At 37.6% G+C, this 17,492-nt stretch overlaps 2 protein-coding genes across 2 annotated transcripts; one reads left to right on the forward strand and one right to left on the reverse strand.

Moving 5' to 3' along the window:
* The first annotated feature begins 9,663 nt into the window (after positions 1-9,663).
* LOC141812558 (putative xylan O-acetyltransferase 10) lies at positions 9,664-11,442 on the forward strand. The gene is given in 5 exon segments (XM_074700563.1): positions 9,664-10,091; positions 10,235-10,606; positions 10,696-10,863; positions 10,952-11,166; positions 11,169-11,442. Coding segments are annotated over 5 exon segments (1,302 nt in total). The 5' UTR covers positions 9,664-9,699; the 3' UTR covers positions 11,324-11,442.
* A 2,519-nt stretch (positions 11,443-13,961) lies between these two features.
* On the reverse strand, positions 13,962-17,281 carry LOC141812598 (uncharacterized). Its single transcript, XM_074700610.1, has 3 exons — positions 14,389-17,281; positions 14,249-14,287; positions 13,962-14,166 (listed from the first exon to the last, which is right to left on the reverse strand). Exon 1 carries the CDS (start codon positions 17,279-17,281, stop codon positions 14,852-14,854), a length of 2,430 nt encoding a protein of 809 aa, XP_074556711.1. The 3' UTR covers positions 13,962-14,166; positions 14,249-14,287; positions 14,389-14,851.
* Positions 17,282-17,492: the final 211 nt, after the last annotated feature.

A 17,492-nucleotide genomic window follows, 5' to 3' on the forward strand; every position in this document is an offset into this window, starting at 1 on the left:
GCAGGCCATGGCAGATACATATAATAAAATTTTATAGGATTATTTTGTGTCAGATCAAGTACGGTCCAAATCCACATTGGGTCTGTCCAGTTTGTGGGCCATATACTTGTAACCCGGCCCAAATTCTTTATTGGGCTATGGATGGTTTGATCCAACCCAACCCATATATGATTGTCTGTGTCTGGCTCGGCCAATGCCCGCTTCATGGTTATTACTCCTCTATGAGTCCATATACTTTGGAAATGGCTTGTTTATCCCTATGGAAAGAAAGTCCTTCTACGTAAAGGCACAAAGTTGAAGCGGTTTCAGTTACTTTTCATTTATTAACTTGTGGAAAAAGTTAGAAAAAAAATATTTGAATAGGGGTGCAAACCCAATTCAAGTTAATAAAATATTAATATTCAAGTTTGAGCTCAAAAAATATATATAATATTTGAATTAAATTTAAATTTTAAAAATATAAATAACTTTAATTCGAGTTCAATTTAAAATATTTAAACATTATTAGGACAAAATTGAACTATAAATTAAAATTACTTAAATTTAAGTTAGATTTGAGTTATTTAAATCTTAATTTGAGCATAATCAAATAAAAATTGTATAACAATAAATAGAGTTTAGTTTGAGTTTGACGGGCAAAATCTCACAAATAATTAAATAAAATATTATGGTCAAATTTGGTTCAAAAAGATTATTGAACTTGTTCAAGTTCAACTTAAATTTAATAATTTCGAATACAAATCAAATATTGAATTCTTTTTATATTTTTATATTTTATTTATTAAGTTAGGAGAAGATGAATTATTAGTAAGTTAGAGTTTTAGTTTTAAGTATTTGAGATAGTTTTTGTAAAATGATAAAAGGGTTAATAAAAAATATTTTGTATGTTATACAAATATGATGATTGAAATGAAAGAGAGCATTAAGTGTTCTTTATTATAGTAGGGACTTCTAATGCTTAAAGTAAAATTATATAAGGTAGTGATTAAACTTGCTATGTTATATGGAGTTAAATATTTGATTATGAAACGAGCACATCAGTAAAAGATGAGAGTTGTATGTTAGGACCCATGCGAGTTAGAGAGGGAGTGAATAACTCTGATCGTTTCTTGTCTTGATCTCAAAACTTGCTTTTCTTTCTTAAAATCATTAATTCTTAACTTTTGATGATTTCCTTTGATATTTTTTTTCTAGACATATGTCTAATCTTCTTAGAAATTTTATTTAAATCCTTTCTATCCTTAAGTGGAGTTGTTTTAGCATGATATGACCTAAAGTTATCCTTAAAATTCTCATGCTTCCTATTTTTATGATCATTAGTACCAAGATGATAAAATTTATTTCTAACATGCTCATCATGATATAAGCAATTGCATTATGAAATAATCCTTAGACTTTACCTTAGGAGCTCCCCTAGGTTTGAGCTTTCTCCTTTGTTCTTGTTTTGATGCCACCCCCTTGGACATTGATTTCGATAATGCCCTCTTTGGTTGCATGTGAAGCACACAATGTGCTCTTTGCCTTTTTGCACCAAGGGTTTAATTTCCTTTGGCTTCTCCTTTGTCTTAGGTGTCATTTGAACCTTTTTCTTGATTAATTGTGGGCACTTACTTTTATAGTGCCCTTTGTTCCTACACTCAAAATATATGATATATTTTTTATCTTTATGAATTAAAATTGATATACCTTCATAATTAGAGCTCTCTTGACTTGTTAAGGTGATATGATCTTCCTTATTGACTCCGGATGTGGATGATTCATCTTGTTCCGATGTCAATATTCTATCCTCCTCCTCAATCCTTGATGTAGGAGTTTCTTCCATATCATCCTCCTCGGATGTTGAGCATCTCTCAACTTCAAATCCTCAATTTCTTGTTCCAATGAGTCTCCCTCTTTGGATTCATCTTCACTTTGCATTGAGGTTGGAACTTCATGAAGCTTGGCCAACTTACTCCATAACTCCTTTACATCTTGATATTAACCTATCTTGCACAATATATCATTAGGAATTAAATTAACTAATATTTTGGTTACCTTGTCATTTGTCTTTGATTTTTGAAGTTGTTTCTCGGTCCATTTCTTTTTCTTGAAGAGTTTTCCTTTGCTATCCATTGGGGTTTCAAATCCTTCTATTAGAACAAACCATTGCTCTATATCCATTTTCAAGAAATACTCCATTCTTAATTTTCAATGATCAAAACCTCCCAATCCAAATGGTGGAGGTACTCAGATGTCGTATTCTGAATCCATCTCGGGGATCCATTCCAAAATTCAAACTCCCTTTAGTGTTGACTTCTTCCAGCGGTCAATCGGATGACTTGTTGCTATCAAAGAGCTCAAACTCACACCTTCTTCTTTTTCCTTTAGCTTTGTACTCCTTTCTGACAGTTAGTCCAATGAGGAGTGACCTGACTCTAATACCACTTGTTAGGACTCGTGTGAGCTAGAGGGGGTGAATAGCTCCAATCGCTTCTTGTCTTGATCTTATTCTCGTCGTTTGAATGCACAGTGAAAACCTTGATTCAAACATGACTCCACATGCATAACTCTTGGATTTTACTTGGTATCCGCCTCCTTGAGGTGACTAATCCAAGGGTCTACTTCGAGCTATCTACCTCCACTATGAACTCCTCCTTTTTCGGATACCTTCCGGAAGTGGAGAAGCCTCTCATAAGACTTATTCTTACAAGAACACAACAATACAATAAGAAACAAGAATACAAATACAAATGAAAGTAAAAATACCTTTATAAATGAGATCTTACTTTGGATGCTTTCTTGTTGCTTGGAATAACCTCTTGTTGGTATGAAAATGCAGTAGCACTTCATCCTCAAACCCCCAAGAACTGGCCCCTTCTCCTTCAAACGAAAACCTACTTATACAATTGCTATTAGGGTTGATTTCCGCCTATTAGTCGACTGATATCCTCTACCAGTCGACTGATTTGGTTAGTGACCAAATAACGACTTCTGAACCTTCTAAAATCTATCTAATTTTATCAATTTTTTAAATATCAATCAATTGATTTTGTCAATTAGTCAAATCGATTCATTTACCCTATATGCTTCTAAAATAACATCAGTCGACTAATTATTTTGATCAGTCGAATTGATTTACTTCTATTTAATTCTGATCCAAATCAGTCGACTGATACACATAATCAGTCGAATCGATTTGAGTAACAAGATACATCTCTGAACAAGCTTTGTTTCACACTAAAGATCATCTCGTTATGATATTCGAGTTAAAAGTTATGACCGTTGAAAGTTTGCTCTGTCATTTCTGAACTTCCTTTGCATGACATCGGGTCATCCTTGATCTGTTCAAGACGTTCTGTTACCTAGCATTTGATCAACCTTGACCTGCCATGACTTCATCATTGTTTGACATCCGTCAACCTTGACCTTTTGGGACTTCCTCATTGTCTAGTATCTAGTCGACCTCAACCTACTATGACTTCATTGTTGCCTAGCATCCGATCAACCTTTACCTGCCAGGACTTCAAATCACTAAGTATTCGATCAACCTTGACCTACTTGGATTTTTTTCTTGTCAACTTCCCTATTGGACTTCCGATCTCCAAGTGTCCGGTCAACCTTGCATCACTTGGACTTTTCATTTCGTGCAAAGTATCTGGTCCTATATGACCCACTTGAACTTTCCGTCTCGTGCCAAGTGTCTAATCCTCCACGGCCCACTTAGACTTTCCACTGTTAAATATCCAGTCAACCTCATTTGAAAAGTCTTCCCAACAAGGCCTACCTTTCTTGAGGAGTCTTCCCAACAAGTCTACCTCTCTGGAAGAGTTTTCCCAATAAGCTTACCATCGGAGTAGTCTTCACAATAAAGTTTACCTCACTGGAGGAGTCTTCCTTGCAAGGCTTACCTCACTGAAGGAGTCTTCCTAGCAAAGCCTACCTCACCAGAGGAGTCTCTCTAAGCAAGTCTTACCTCTTCTAAGGAGTCTTTCCAATGAGGTTTACCTCTCTAGAGAAGTCTTCCTAGTGAGACTTACCTCTCTCAAGGAGTCTTCCCAACGAGGCTACCTCTCTCAGGAGTATTTCCTAGCAAGCCCTACCTCTTCCGAGTAGTATTCCCAATAAGGTCTACCTCCTCCTGAGGAGTCTTCCCACAAGCTTTACCTCTCCTGAGAGTCTTTCCAGTGAGGTTTACCTCTCCAGAGTAGTCTTCCTAATAAGGCCTACCTCTTCTGATGAGTCTTTTCTAGTAAGGTCTACATCTCCCGAAGAGTCTTACCCAATAAGCCTCATCTTCACTAAATCTTTAGAGACTCATCAACCTTGAAGACAACTCACCGGTAGCTCATCCTATCAAGTATCAGGCGGACAATCTTAATAAATAGTATGGGTCAATAACACCTAGATTTATATATACTAAATTCACCCAACAAACTTGTGGATCCAACCGTCTTCCTTCTTCAGCAAAAGGTGAAATCTGTCATCCCAGCGGCTCTATACGATCGGCTCCATGATCATTTGTGAAGAGGTAAATCGGGAAGCTACAGTTAGCCACTACGGGAAAATGCATTGCCTCAGCTTCGTCGAGATTTAACCCTTGTCCACTTCAACAGGTCTACTTCGTACTAACCAACTCAACTATGCCTTGGGGGCAATCCAACCATCTTCCTTGGTTGCCTTTATGGTTGTAATGTCCTAGACTTTTCGTCATTTAGTAAGTAATAAAATTATATCGCTTGATACTCTTACAAGTCGCTCTATCTTTATTTTGATAGGAAATATATATCATGTGATCATAAATAGACCACTGAAATTTCGATTGAAATTACATGATCCTTGTGTCTTAAGTAATGGAATTTCCACAACATCTTGTGACTATTCTTCAAACTTGTTCTTCAATTGGTGCTTTTTATGCACGAGTTGAACTGCTTCAAGCTTAATCCTTTTTTTCACTAACTCTTGAATTTATGAATTGTTTCTCAAAAAATACTACATCATGAGGAATAGACACTTTATTTTCTTATGGGTAGTAGAAATAATACCTTTTCATTTGGATGTTTCACAAATAAACACTTATCTAATTTGGGTCAAGAGATTATTACCAACCAAAAACTTAACATATGCCTTAGAATCTCAAACCCTTAATAAGAAAAAACTTGCTTTCATCCTTCTATATTTGTTCAATATTTTTTAAATTCTAGGGTACTCTATTAAAATATGTCATTGTCTCTAGTGCATATCCTCGCACATATAGGAGTAGGTCATTATGACTTCTTAGGGATCAAGCCATGTCTAAAACGGCCTTCTTTAGGAGAATTTCATTGAGAGATATCCTTTTTCTCTTTTAGATGATCTAGAAACTTAGTAGATAAATATTCATTGTCTTGATTTGATTAAATACTTTCATATGTCTATCATCTCTTTCTTTACCTCAAATCTAAACTAAATTTGAACTATTCAAACTTTTCAAATGCTTCAATTTTTTTTCTCATGAACTATACATAACATGATCAATCATCTATGAATATTAATATAAACTAGTTAAAACCTCCATATATGCTCATGTGGTTCTTGATCGCATGTATCAATATTGATATTTATGTCTAATAGTAAACAACATTTCAAACCTTGTTATTGGAGAAATAATGTTTTCTTCTTGTCGAATTTGATCATTATATGTTGATGTGCTAACAATATGGTTTGACTAGGTTGAGTTTGACACATTATGGGCTTTCTAATGTACTTGCCTATAGCCTTCTCCTCTATAGACTTCCAAGCAAGGTATTTTGATGGAAAGGAGCATGGTGAGTGACTTTGTTAAAGGTGATATTGGAAGTACCCTTACAACATTTTAACAAGTGAGGGACTTTAACATAATTGTCCTAAGTCCAACCACATCATATCATTATGCTGTTTTTTTCTTGAGTGGGTTGCATGTGATTGTTGTACAAATAGATAAAAGGTGTTAGAAAGTGCTAAGATTAGGGTTATAAACTTCAACTTCTCCTCATATTATTTTCATTCTCACAATAAAAAATATATTAGAGAGGGGAAGAAGCTAATAAAATAAATGGCATGCACACAAGAGATAATATTTAATATTAGAATGTAAACAATGAAGTTACTTGATTAGATTAATGCAAACAAGTATTCATCAATACAACCAATTAGTAGCACATGATCCTTTTGAAGCTATTCTTTTTAATTGTGCAAAAAGTACATTTTTCACTTAGGTTAGTTTATATTTTAAAGGAAAAATATTAAAAATAATTTTCATATATTTTGTAGTTTTATCTCCTATCAATAACTTATTGGACTTGATTGATTAATTTCTTCAAGAAAGAAGAGGTTTTAGTTTCCTCTCACACCAAATGCCAACAACTCTTATGCATGAGCCTTTTTTTAAATTATTTTCATATATATTTAAAATTAAAGGAACATGGTACAATGTCTATTATTTCTTGTCTTTATATCTTTTACACATTTATTTATTTATTTGTTTATTATTGTTATATTCTTGTTGTTTTTGCTTGTAATGTTGCCATTGATGCACTTTCTTTAAGAAAAGAAATGTAAAGAGTATACAAATGAACAAGATATAATAAAAAATAAATCTCTTCTCATTAACCTTAGCTAATATATAATTATAGTTATACCTTTAACATTTTTAATATCTATTATTTATATATTACTATTCATGTTTTTAACACTTAACTAAATTTAATTAAAATTCAATTGTATGCTAAATTATATATATTATATAGTTCTTATAAATTATATTAAAAAGGTGTGAGTAATTGTTATTGTTATTGTTGTTATTATTATTTATTATATATGTCGACATTCAATTAAGTTGTAGTTAAAATTTTATTAATTATGAGGGGAAGTGTTTTTGAAAAGGATTTGAAATGAAAACAATTGGTGCATTGACTTTTAAAACTAGAAGAGTTTAAGAAAGTCAATTAAGTTGGTCAACCATAAGAGATGAGATGGGCAGGCATTTTGATGTTTAGAATTTTAATTTATTTGAATAAATTAATAGATTATGCATGTCTCACTTAGGTGTCAAATTAAACTACAGAAAAAACCTCTATCTATTTATTTATTTTAATGAAAAATAATTAGAAGAATTAATTTATTTTACCTAATGCAAAATAAATAAATGGAAGTAGACGGATCTCCAATTTTAAACAATTATTCTTAAAACTCCATCATTCCAATCATTATTTTGTATTGTCGTTAATTGATAAATTTATGGTAAATATCAAAGGAATATTTTTCTTTTTAAAAAAAGCCAAAAGTGAGCCTTTATTTTCTATTAAGTCAGTTAAAGTACTAAAGTCTTCTTTTATAAATACTCTTAAATCAATTGTTGTCCATCCAAAACCTTTAAGCTAAAGAAAAACCTTCAAACTCATCCTTGGGTTATGATGCAATGGTAAAGTAAATTAATTAGTATCCATGGATTGATTCTCAATTATAATGCACTATAGATTAATTTCTTCTAATAAAAAGACACTCTGGAATGTTGGCTATGGAGCGACGTGGTGTTTGCACTTTCCGATTGACTCTAATGGCTAGTGGAAATTTCTATGGAGTTGGATCGATCACCTTCAAATTAGAACCTTCAAACTCATATACATATCCTTATTTGCAAGGGTTTAGGATGTTTTAGGGTATTAGAGATGAGGGTTTAGGGTTAGGATGTTTAAATTATTGATAAATTTTTTTCTTTTTATTTGCTCTTATTTAAATTTATAAAATATGCCTATATGCTAATGGATTCTTATTTAAATTTACAAAATTTAACTAGATTTTGTTTGATATTTTTTATGCAATCTAATCTTTTTGATTAATCAATGATTAACTTTGTTTGCACAACAAGGTCTACTTCAATTGCTTCTCATCAAGGATCATTTCATCTACCAACCAAGAAGGTAATTTTTATAAATTGCTTGGCCGTGTAGTTGGTAAGTATTTTAGTATATTTTATATAGTTAATCAATAACTAAGAGCTTTGTTGAATGAAGTTTCCTTATTGAAAATTTATATGAAGTCAAATGAAAAATTTTAAGTTAAATTGATGTGTATTATCATATTTTCTCTAAATAGTTAAACACTTGTGGCATATATTATCAATAATTGAAATGAAGTATTTATCAATAAAAAAGAATTCTAGTCGATCACACAATTTTCATAACCAAACTTCTTGTTAATAGTTAGCTTGTTGGACATTTCACCCATATCATAAGTCATTATATAGTTTGTTGGCACAAGTGAGTGGAAGTCTCGAAGAAGTCTAGAAGGTTCCAAAAGAAATTTTCATAAATAAATTTATTGAAAAACATTTTGAATATAACAAAATAATTCTCTCAGATCATACAATAGTTATAGAAAAAGACAACCACTACTCACCATCTACTCCACTAAGCTCAAGAGATGACCCAATACACAAGTCTAGAAGTACTTAATATGCGAGAAAGATAACTAAAACAATACTAATAAAAGGATTTTACGTGGTTCAATAGCTCTCAAGATCATACTGTATGACCTAGGACTCATTAAATGGGTCACTACTCATATCCACTAAATGAAAAACTTTTGTTAATACAAGCTCTGCCTTGGAGACTCCTTGCTTGATTTGAGGGAACTTCACTTGCTAGGGTCTCATCTCTAGGATTTCATTTTTCAAAATAACTAATCTTTCTTGATCTGTTGAGACTTCATTTATCAGGATCTTACATTTGGGACTTCACCTGGTAAGCAATGGTCATTTCTGATTTACTAGGACTTCACTTGCTAGAAGCTCACATCCAAGACTTTATTCGTCAAGGCATAACCTCTTAGACTTTCATTTTCCAAACAAGTCAAACTACAACTATAGTTAATGTCAAGATTTTGCAATTGCACGCTACAAATCAAGTTAATTTTATCTAACTTAAATATATTGTCTTTGATTCAGCCAAGGTTTAGCCAATCACATCAAAACCAATCCAACTTAAGTATGATTGCATATACAACCTCCCCTTATATCAAGTTTCTAGAAGTTGATTATACGCACAATCTCTCGATTGCACTAACACTATGAACTCATCAAAATACTCAATTCTCTTATACTCAAGCTAATCAAGTGCTCTAAAGGATTCAAGAGCTTAGACAAAGGTTGAAGCCTTCATCATCTAAACCTCTTGACACTCTACCTCTACCATTCCTCCGAGAAACTCGGTTATAATCAAGCTCAAGGAAATCTTGCAAAATCCAATTGTTGGGTCAAGGTTTCATCTTAAAGGTTGTGAACCTCGACTCATGTTAGAAAGATCGTAAGTCGTAGAATAGCAGTGTAACCCCAAACCATGTTAAACATTTAAAGCTCCTAACTCAACCACATTCAAGCCAACCTCTCTAGGTCTAGTTACCTTCTTAAATGAACTAATGGTGAAATTATTAGGGTGGCTATAAGTAGTACACATGCACCCCAAGTTAGGTAAAAAGTTAAGCCCTTTTGACTGTTCGCCCAACCACTACGTTCTTGCTTTGCAATAATAATATATTTTCCTAAACAATAAAATAAATAAATAAATAATATATTTACCTAAACAAAAAATAAATAAATAAATAAAATTTCCTCTAATATTCTTTTAAAAAGTTCTTTCTTTTTAATAAAGCAGGAGGCCAGTTCAACCGCCTTCTGTCTCAGAGCCGTCGGTCGCTCATCGCCCGATGAAGCACTCCGCCGCCGCGGCGCTCGCCCACGGTCACGGCCGGAGGCGCAGCCTCTCCTCCCACGTGTTGGCCTTCTCCCTCGTCGTCTTCGTCTTCGTCCTCTACAGCGAGGACTTCTCCTGCATCCTCATCCGCCCCTTCCACCGTCGCTTCGGCACCGGGCGTCAGCAGCGAGTTGACGCGGGAGCGCGAGTTGCAGACGAGGATGGCGTGGCGGTGGAATGCGACGTGTTCGCCGGGGAGTGGGTGTACGAGCCGGCGGCGCGGCCGCTGTACGCGGAGGAGGAGTGCCCCTACATCCAGCCGCAGCTCACCTGCCAGGCGCATGGCCGGCCGGACTCCGGCTACCAGCACTGGCGCTGGCAGCCGCGCGCCTGCTCTTTGCCCAGGTGGTCAATTTCACAGAACAGCGTTCGCTGGCAGTTTGTTCTCTCTCTCTCTCTCTCTCTCTCTCTTCGAGATTGATGCTCTTTGTTGGGATCCAATCACGTGAATTCCGATCGAATTCCATTAATTTTTTCAAGAATTTCAGGTTCAACGCGACCTTCATGCTGGAGAAGCTCCGCGGCAAGCGGCTGACGTTCGTCGGCGACTCCCTGAACAGGGGCCAATTCACGTCGATGGTCTGCCTCCTCCACCGGGCCATCCCCGACGCCGCCAAATCCATGCAGACCTTCGGCTCCCTCACCGTCTTCAAGGCCAAGGACTACGACGCGAGCATCGAGTTCTACTGGGCGCCGTTCCTGGTCGAGTCCAACTCCGACGACGCGGTGGTTCACCGAGTCACCGATCGGATCGTCCGCGTCGGCTCCATCATGAAGCACGCTCGCCACTGGAAGGGAGCGGACATCGTCGTCTTCAACACCTACCTGTGGTGGATGGCCGGCGGCAAGATCAAGATCCTGTGATCGATCGATTGCTTCCTTCCTTCTCTTCTCCCACTTTTTCGATCGATCTAATTCCTTCGTGACGTCGAGTGGTTTGGCCGTGCAGGCGAGGGCCATTCGGGCGGCGCGGGGAGACGAAGAAGAACATAACGGAGATGGCGACGGAGGACGCTTACCGGCTGGCCTTGAGGAGGACGATGAAGTGGGTCGAGGAAAACATGGACGCTCACCGCAGCCGAGTTGTCTTCGTCACCATGTCGCCGTCTCACCCGAGGTGAATCGATCGCTCTCACAAATTTAATTTGCTCTGTGCAATCTGGTTCGACGGAGACGGTGACAGAGGAATGCATGGCGCTCTGCAGTAGCAAGGAATGGGGCGGCGATCCCGCAGGGAACTGCTACAACGAGACGGCGCCCGTAGCGGAGGCCAGCTACTGGGGTTCCGGCACCAGCAAGTCCATGATGCGGGTCGCCGGCGACGTGCTCCGGCGGTCGAGAGTGCCGGTGACGCTGCTGAACATCACGCAGCTGTCGGAATACCGAAAGGACGCGCACACGCAGATCTACAAGAAGCAGTGGAACCCTTGTCGCCGGCGCAGATCGCCGACCCTCGGAGCTACGCCGACTGCATCCACTGGTGCCTGCCGGGACTCCCAGACACGTGGAACGAGCTGCTGTATGCCAAAATCTTCTTCTCCGTGCCGAAATCTAAACCCAGAGGATTTGCTGTATGATCTACGAATTTCAGACCGATTTTCAGACAACTTTCTCAGATTTCTGCTATTGTAGTCGACAAGATCCGATCAATCATGATCGATCAGATTTAATGAAATTTAGCAAATGTGTGATCCAACTGTGTCATCATTCGATGAGGTCACACCGAACATCTCGCCCATCCCCTGCATTCAAAACCTTTGTAAGGAACAAAAATTTAATTAAATTGAATAAATCCATCAAATTTAAAATTTTTAATTATTTTAAAATTTTAATTATTTTTTAAAAAATCAATTAATTTGATTTAATTTTAATTTTAAAATTTCTTATTCGATTAAACTGAATAAATAGAAATAAACTGAATTAATTAAAATAAAAAATATAATTTTTAAATTTTTAAATAAGTAAATTTATAAATTTCTATAAATTTTTTATAATATTTAAAAATTTTAATTATTTCAATTAATTTAATTTTTGATTAAATTAATTGATATTTTATTGATTTAATTTGTTTAATTTTTATTTAAAAATTTGATTTATTCAATTAGTTCAAAAAAAATTTCAATTCGATTTTAATTAATTCAATTCGAGTTTAATTTTAATTAAATATTCAATCCTAACGTCCACCTTCGCAACGTCCACCAATCAGATGGTGTGGCCCCAAATGCTCATCCAGTAGCTCCCTTAAATTCCTCACTTGCTTGAAACGTTCTAACAACTTTGGGATTCTCTGCTCTCCCTCCTTTGTTGTCTTCCCAAAACTACTGGTCCACTCGGTTGTCCCCTTGTGATTCTAGTTGTTCTTCCATCACACTCTTCTAGTCAAGTATGCTAGCCGCACAAACAATCCCCCACATATGTGAAAATTTCCTGTTCGTTGAGAAAGTTTCGATGTGCTAGTTGCACAATTGACGCCTAGCTCAAGCACCCCCTCTAGCTTTTGATCATCCATTCAAGGGAGTTTTGGAAAAGAAAAATGGAGATTTATTTCTAAATTGATTTTGACAAATCCCTGATCTACATGGTGAAATCACTAATAATAATCGATGGATCGAAAAACAATGAGATGAGTACAACGAATGGGAAGGCCAAGTTGGTGATTGACTCGATGGTTCGAAGTCCGTTAGAGAGCGAAGAAGGATGACTTGAGCCATCTAAGCATCAAGTTGGCAATGTTTTCGATAGCTGGTGGAGAGAAACTGAAGTAAACAAATGGACAATGAGATGTGGAATGAACTGAGAACACAGTGCATTCAAGGGACTTACAACGTGCATTCTACTAGATAAGTTGATTCAACTAAACAGTCGATTGAATCCCTAACAGGAGTCGGGCAAAGGAAATCCGCAAGCATCAAACCGGTTGCACCGAGTCAAGTGAGAGATTCATTGAAAGACCAAAGGCTGAAGTTGTCACGAGAATAGTCGACTAAAAATGCATTGAGTTGATTGTCCTATTGCAGAATTGAAAAGCTTAGATTGAATATAACTTGAAGGCTACAAATAGAGGACCAGAACAGTTTGCAAAGACTAACAAATTGTGCTAAACTTCTTATATTTCTATGCTCTCTTATTGTAATCCTAGCCTCGATTGTTAACACTAAACCGATTTCCACTAATGTAGAGGTATGCACTCTAAAGGAGTATTTTCTACTATAGAATTGCATAAAGTTAAGAATGCAGAGACTTGAAAACAAAAGAATCCAAAGTGACGAGTTGCCGCTTTCATTGCACATTGGGAAGAAACAAGTTCTTCTTCTTCCTCCTCTTCAGTCCTATCATCCTGTCGAACTAACCAACTAGCCCATTGAACAGATGGACCAAATCGACCAATCTATTGACCTATCTAGCTTGACAGACTAGTTTGGATCAACCAAGCCATCTAGATCAATCAACTCATCTACACCAATCAAATCGACAGGATATTAACTCATCCATCCTATCTGAACCTACCAACCCATCAAGATCAGCTATCTTGTTTGTTTGGTCCGTCTGAGTTAGTTCAACCAAAGCAATCAAATGTGTTGTATAAAAGATAGAATAAATTAGAACAAAGCAATGAATAATTATTCTTTTATGAATTTAAAATAATTGGGAACAACGGAACCATGTATTTCATTCATGGGAATAGGTATTTCATGATAATAAGTATTCCATGAGAACAAATAGTCCATAAGAATAGGTATTCTATGGTTATTTTTGCAATTATTTCATAGGAATTCATATGGAACACCAATCTTATCACTATAAACCAAACATACAATGAAAGGTTCATACACAAGACAGGAAATGCAATTATTAAAAAAGGCAGAAACATTAAAGCTTACACATTAATTGAAAATGAAACAACAACAACAATTTGCAATAGGTAAATTCTTGGCATGTTGTAAAACCAGTAATTATCAACTGCCAGCAAAATCACATTTCTCATTCAGTCAACAAACTACACCAAAAATGCAATCGTCATTTTGTGACAGAAACAATGAGCATGGCAGATACAATGTGAGATAATCTCCCCATCTATAACATCAACAATAACAATAAAAAATGTGAAAACTCCAAGAACTTTAGTGGCACAATATTCCTCAGAAGCGCAAAGTCTCAACAAAACTACAAGACAAGATGCTTATATTCTGTACACATCTTCCTTAAGGATGGGGATGCTAAATATGAAAGCTATCAAACTACTAGCAAATCTAACAAAATAAGGTACACAAATATCTGTCGTCGTGAAAAAATAATGAACGGATTTAAACTGTTCCACAGTGGAGGATAGGATGAGAAATTGTTTTGCTCCAGTTGGAGCTTGAAGTCATGAGATGCTTCTGATGTTTTTGTTAGTAAAAATTCTTTGGTAGAAACACAGCTGTTTCAATGACAAGAAATACAACTTAAAAGTGCCTATCTAAAATGAATACATTTATTTGTGTAGGTGTTAAAAAATATACCTCAATGTTTTTGTAGTTCCAATGTGCTTCTTAGGCTAGCTGCAAAATATATATAGGTCATAAGATTATGTTAGTAGCGTAAAGAAATAGGATGGTGTAGCTCAGATGCAGGATAACGAACTTTGGAGAAGATAGATGACCTTTAAGAACACATAAGCAACATATGGTGGAAGACAGCAATCTTTACATTCCCGTATCAAGCTCCCAAAGAAGAATCAAGCCCAATCTGGTCTTCTTGTTGCAAAATTACATGATCAAGAAGGCAAAACATTGCTGCCTAAATAACTTGAGTTCTTGTTCAGGATGATATGGCCTACAGTCTCAAATCAATATCAAGAGCTCATCTACTAGATATCAGTAAGCTTAGAGGAACATAGCAGAATGAACTTCTGTCTTCTTTCACTTTTGAATTTGAGATACTTGTTAACTCCACAATTCAACTGACACTCTGTCCAGCTTTCTTTATTGATTGCCCCATCTTGGCAGTGGGACTCTTTAAGAATTCAGGAGATGAACAAGGTGCATCATATCCATATCCTTCTCGTGCTAACTCTGAAAGCTCTGCTTGATGTATCTCCTCCAGGTGAACAATCCTTTTCAACTTCACGAAGAAGTTATTCCATGAACTAAAGTTGTATAACTAATGTCATCTGGCGTTAGACCTGCTTGACACATTTGATCAGATATCTTAAATGCCTCATCTAATTGACCATTCTTGCAGAATCCAGACATCAGAGCGTTATATGTGACAGAATCAGGGACAATGCCACTATTTAGCATTTCATTGAAAAGTTTAGATGCTTCTTCCTGGTTGCCCATTTTAGCATAACCATGTATCAATGAAGTATATGTGAACTTGTTTGGGGCTAAATCACTACTAACCATATCCTCATAAATCTTGATTGCTTCATCCATTTGACCTAACTGACAGTACCCATTGATAAGTATAGTGTAACTGATTACATCCAAGCCCAAACTCTGCTCTTTCATTACTTTAAAAATATTTCTTGCCTCTTCTAGGTTACCAGTGATGCAGAAACCATGCAAAAGGATACCATAAGTTACCAAATTCGGTATGATGCCCTTACTTGTCATTTCATCGACAAGCACAGATGCCTCAGACATATAGCCAATCTTACATAATCCACTCAAAAGTGAATTGTAGATGACAATGTTTGCCTCTAAACCAAAAGTAGCCATGTGTTTTATAAAGTCTTTTGCTTTATCTATCTCCTTAACCTTGCAATACCCATTTATCATGGAACTACAAGTAAAGAGATCAGGAATCATGCCTTCATTCCTTAGTTTATTCAAAAGCCTATCTGCCTCTTCTATTCTACCTAAACTGCATAAACCATGTATCATGGTGTTGTAGGTAATAATGTCTGGTTTAAATCCTCTCTGAACCATGTCATCCCAAAGCTTAAAACCCTCCTCAATCTTCCCATGTTTGCAGCATCCAGATATCAAGATGTTGTATGTTACATTGTCCAATACAGTTCCCCTGATAAACATTGACTTGAAAAACTCAGTTGCCTCTGTTAAATTCCCTGACTCACAAAGTCCATGAATCAATGCATTTGAAGTTGCAATATTCACACCAAAACCTTTGTCCATCATCTTTGACAAAATCTTCATGGCTTCTTGATGCTTACTTTGGCTACAGAGTTCAACAATCAAGTCAGTTAAAAGTGATTCATTGGGCCTCAAGTTCCTCAGCAGCATTTCCCATAGTAGTCGCATTGCAGAATCTACTCTATGTTCCTTCTTGACAAGCCAGAATATAATTGAATGAAATAGACCTATATTTATTTCCATCCCAGTTGCCAACATTTCATCAACCATATACTCTGCCTGCTTCATATCCCCTGCCTTGCACAATCCCTGTAGAATGGCATTTAATGTAACTTGGTTTGGCTTGACACCTTTCGTCACCATTTCATCTCTTAACTTCATTGCCTCAGTAAACTGCCCTTTCCTACAGTGCCCATCTATCAATGTGTTGTATATGTACTCGTTAGGAGCCACTCCCATCTCTTGCATTTCTGCCAGGATAGCATCTACATCGCCAGACCTATTCATTTTGACCAACCCATTTATGAGAATGCCAAATGTGACAATGCTTGGCTTAATTGAGCTTCTAGTCATCTTCTCCTTTATTTTCAATGCCTCATCCAACATATTTTTCTTACAAAATCCATCAATCAGAGAATTAAAAGTTACCACGTTGGGGAGTGTTCCTGAACTTTCCATCTCCGAGAACAATGCCATGGCCTGCTCAACCCTCCGTCTCTTGCAAAGAGCATCGATCAGAATGGTGTACGAGTAAACATTGGGAGAAACAAACTTGCGCATTCGATCAAACACCATCTGAGCATCTTCCAGATTCTTGGACTTTGCCAATGAAGACAACAAAAAGTTGCATGTTTTCAGCGACGGGCAGTGCCCCCGCCCGGTAAGGATGCCAAAGACAACGATTCCCCCATCTTCCGAGCGGAGCTGCGTGCAGCAGAGGTGGACAAGGAGGTCGAATGCAGGCGAGTCGCTGGAGGGGGCGGTATCGACGACGCCACCCACAATTTCACGAAACCGCTGGTCCGGGTCGTCAAGGGAGAGAGCGACAGTGGAACGGGGGTCGAGGAGGCGGAGGAGGAGGAGGCGGGATGCATGGGTCAGGTTAGACCGGAGGAGGGAGTGGAGGAGGATGGCGTAGGAGCGGGGCGTGAAGCGGAAGGCACATCCGTCGGAGGCGAAGGAGAAGAAACGGAGCGCCGGCTTGGGGCGGATGAGGGAGGATCCGAGGTCGAGCAGGATGCGCTCGAGGCGTCGGGGGCAGAGACGAGATAGCGTCTCCTGGCAGAGGGAGCGGTCGAAGGGGGCGGGGGAGAGGAGAAGGGATAGACTCCGGCGGAGGGAGGCGTAATCGTCTCCGGATCCGGCGGAAGAGGAAGAGGAAGAGGCGGCGGCGGAGCGGGAGTGGAAGGCGCGAGGGCATGATCTCAGCCGAGGCCACGGTGGCCGCCGCAGCCTCATCGCGATCCAACTGAGAAAGACGGTGGAATCGGGGTCTCATGGGAAATGAAAACGAGGGATTCAACGGTCACGATGGGTCCTCGTACCTTGAGATTCGTGATAATTTGTGAGGTTAGAGATGGACCAAGGTGGCCTTGAACCAAAGGTCGCCAATTGCATCCGCTTCCGCTTGATTGGCCCGCTCGAACCCGGTCTGGCTTAGCGGTTCAAG

The sequence above is a fragment of the Curcuma longa genome, chromosome 19 (genome assembly GCF_044706935.1).
Source record: "Curcuma longa cultivar G26 ecotype Majalengka, Jawa Barat chromosome 19, ITB_CL_G26_1.1, whole genome shotgun sequence".
NCBI lineage: Eukaryota > Viridiplantae > Streptophyta > Magnoliopsida > Zingiberales > Zingiberaceae > Curcuma > Curcuma longa.

Bases quoted from the DNA above. Each gene is read 5' to 3' on its own strand.
- LOC141812598 (XM_074700610.1), bottom strand. From the start codon at position 17,281: ATGAGGCTGCGGCGGCCACCGTGGCCTCGGCTGAGATCATGCCCTCGC.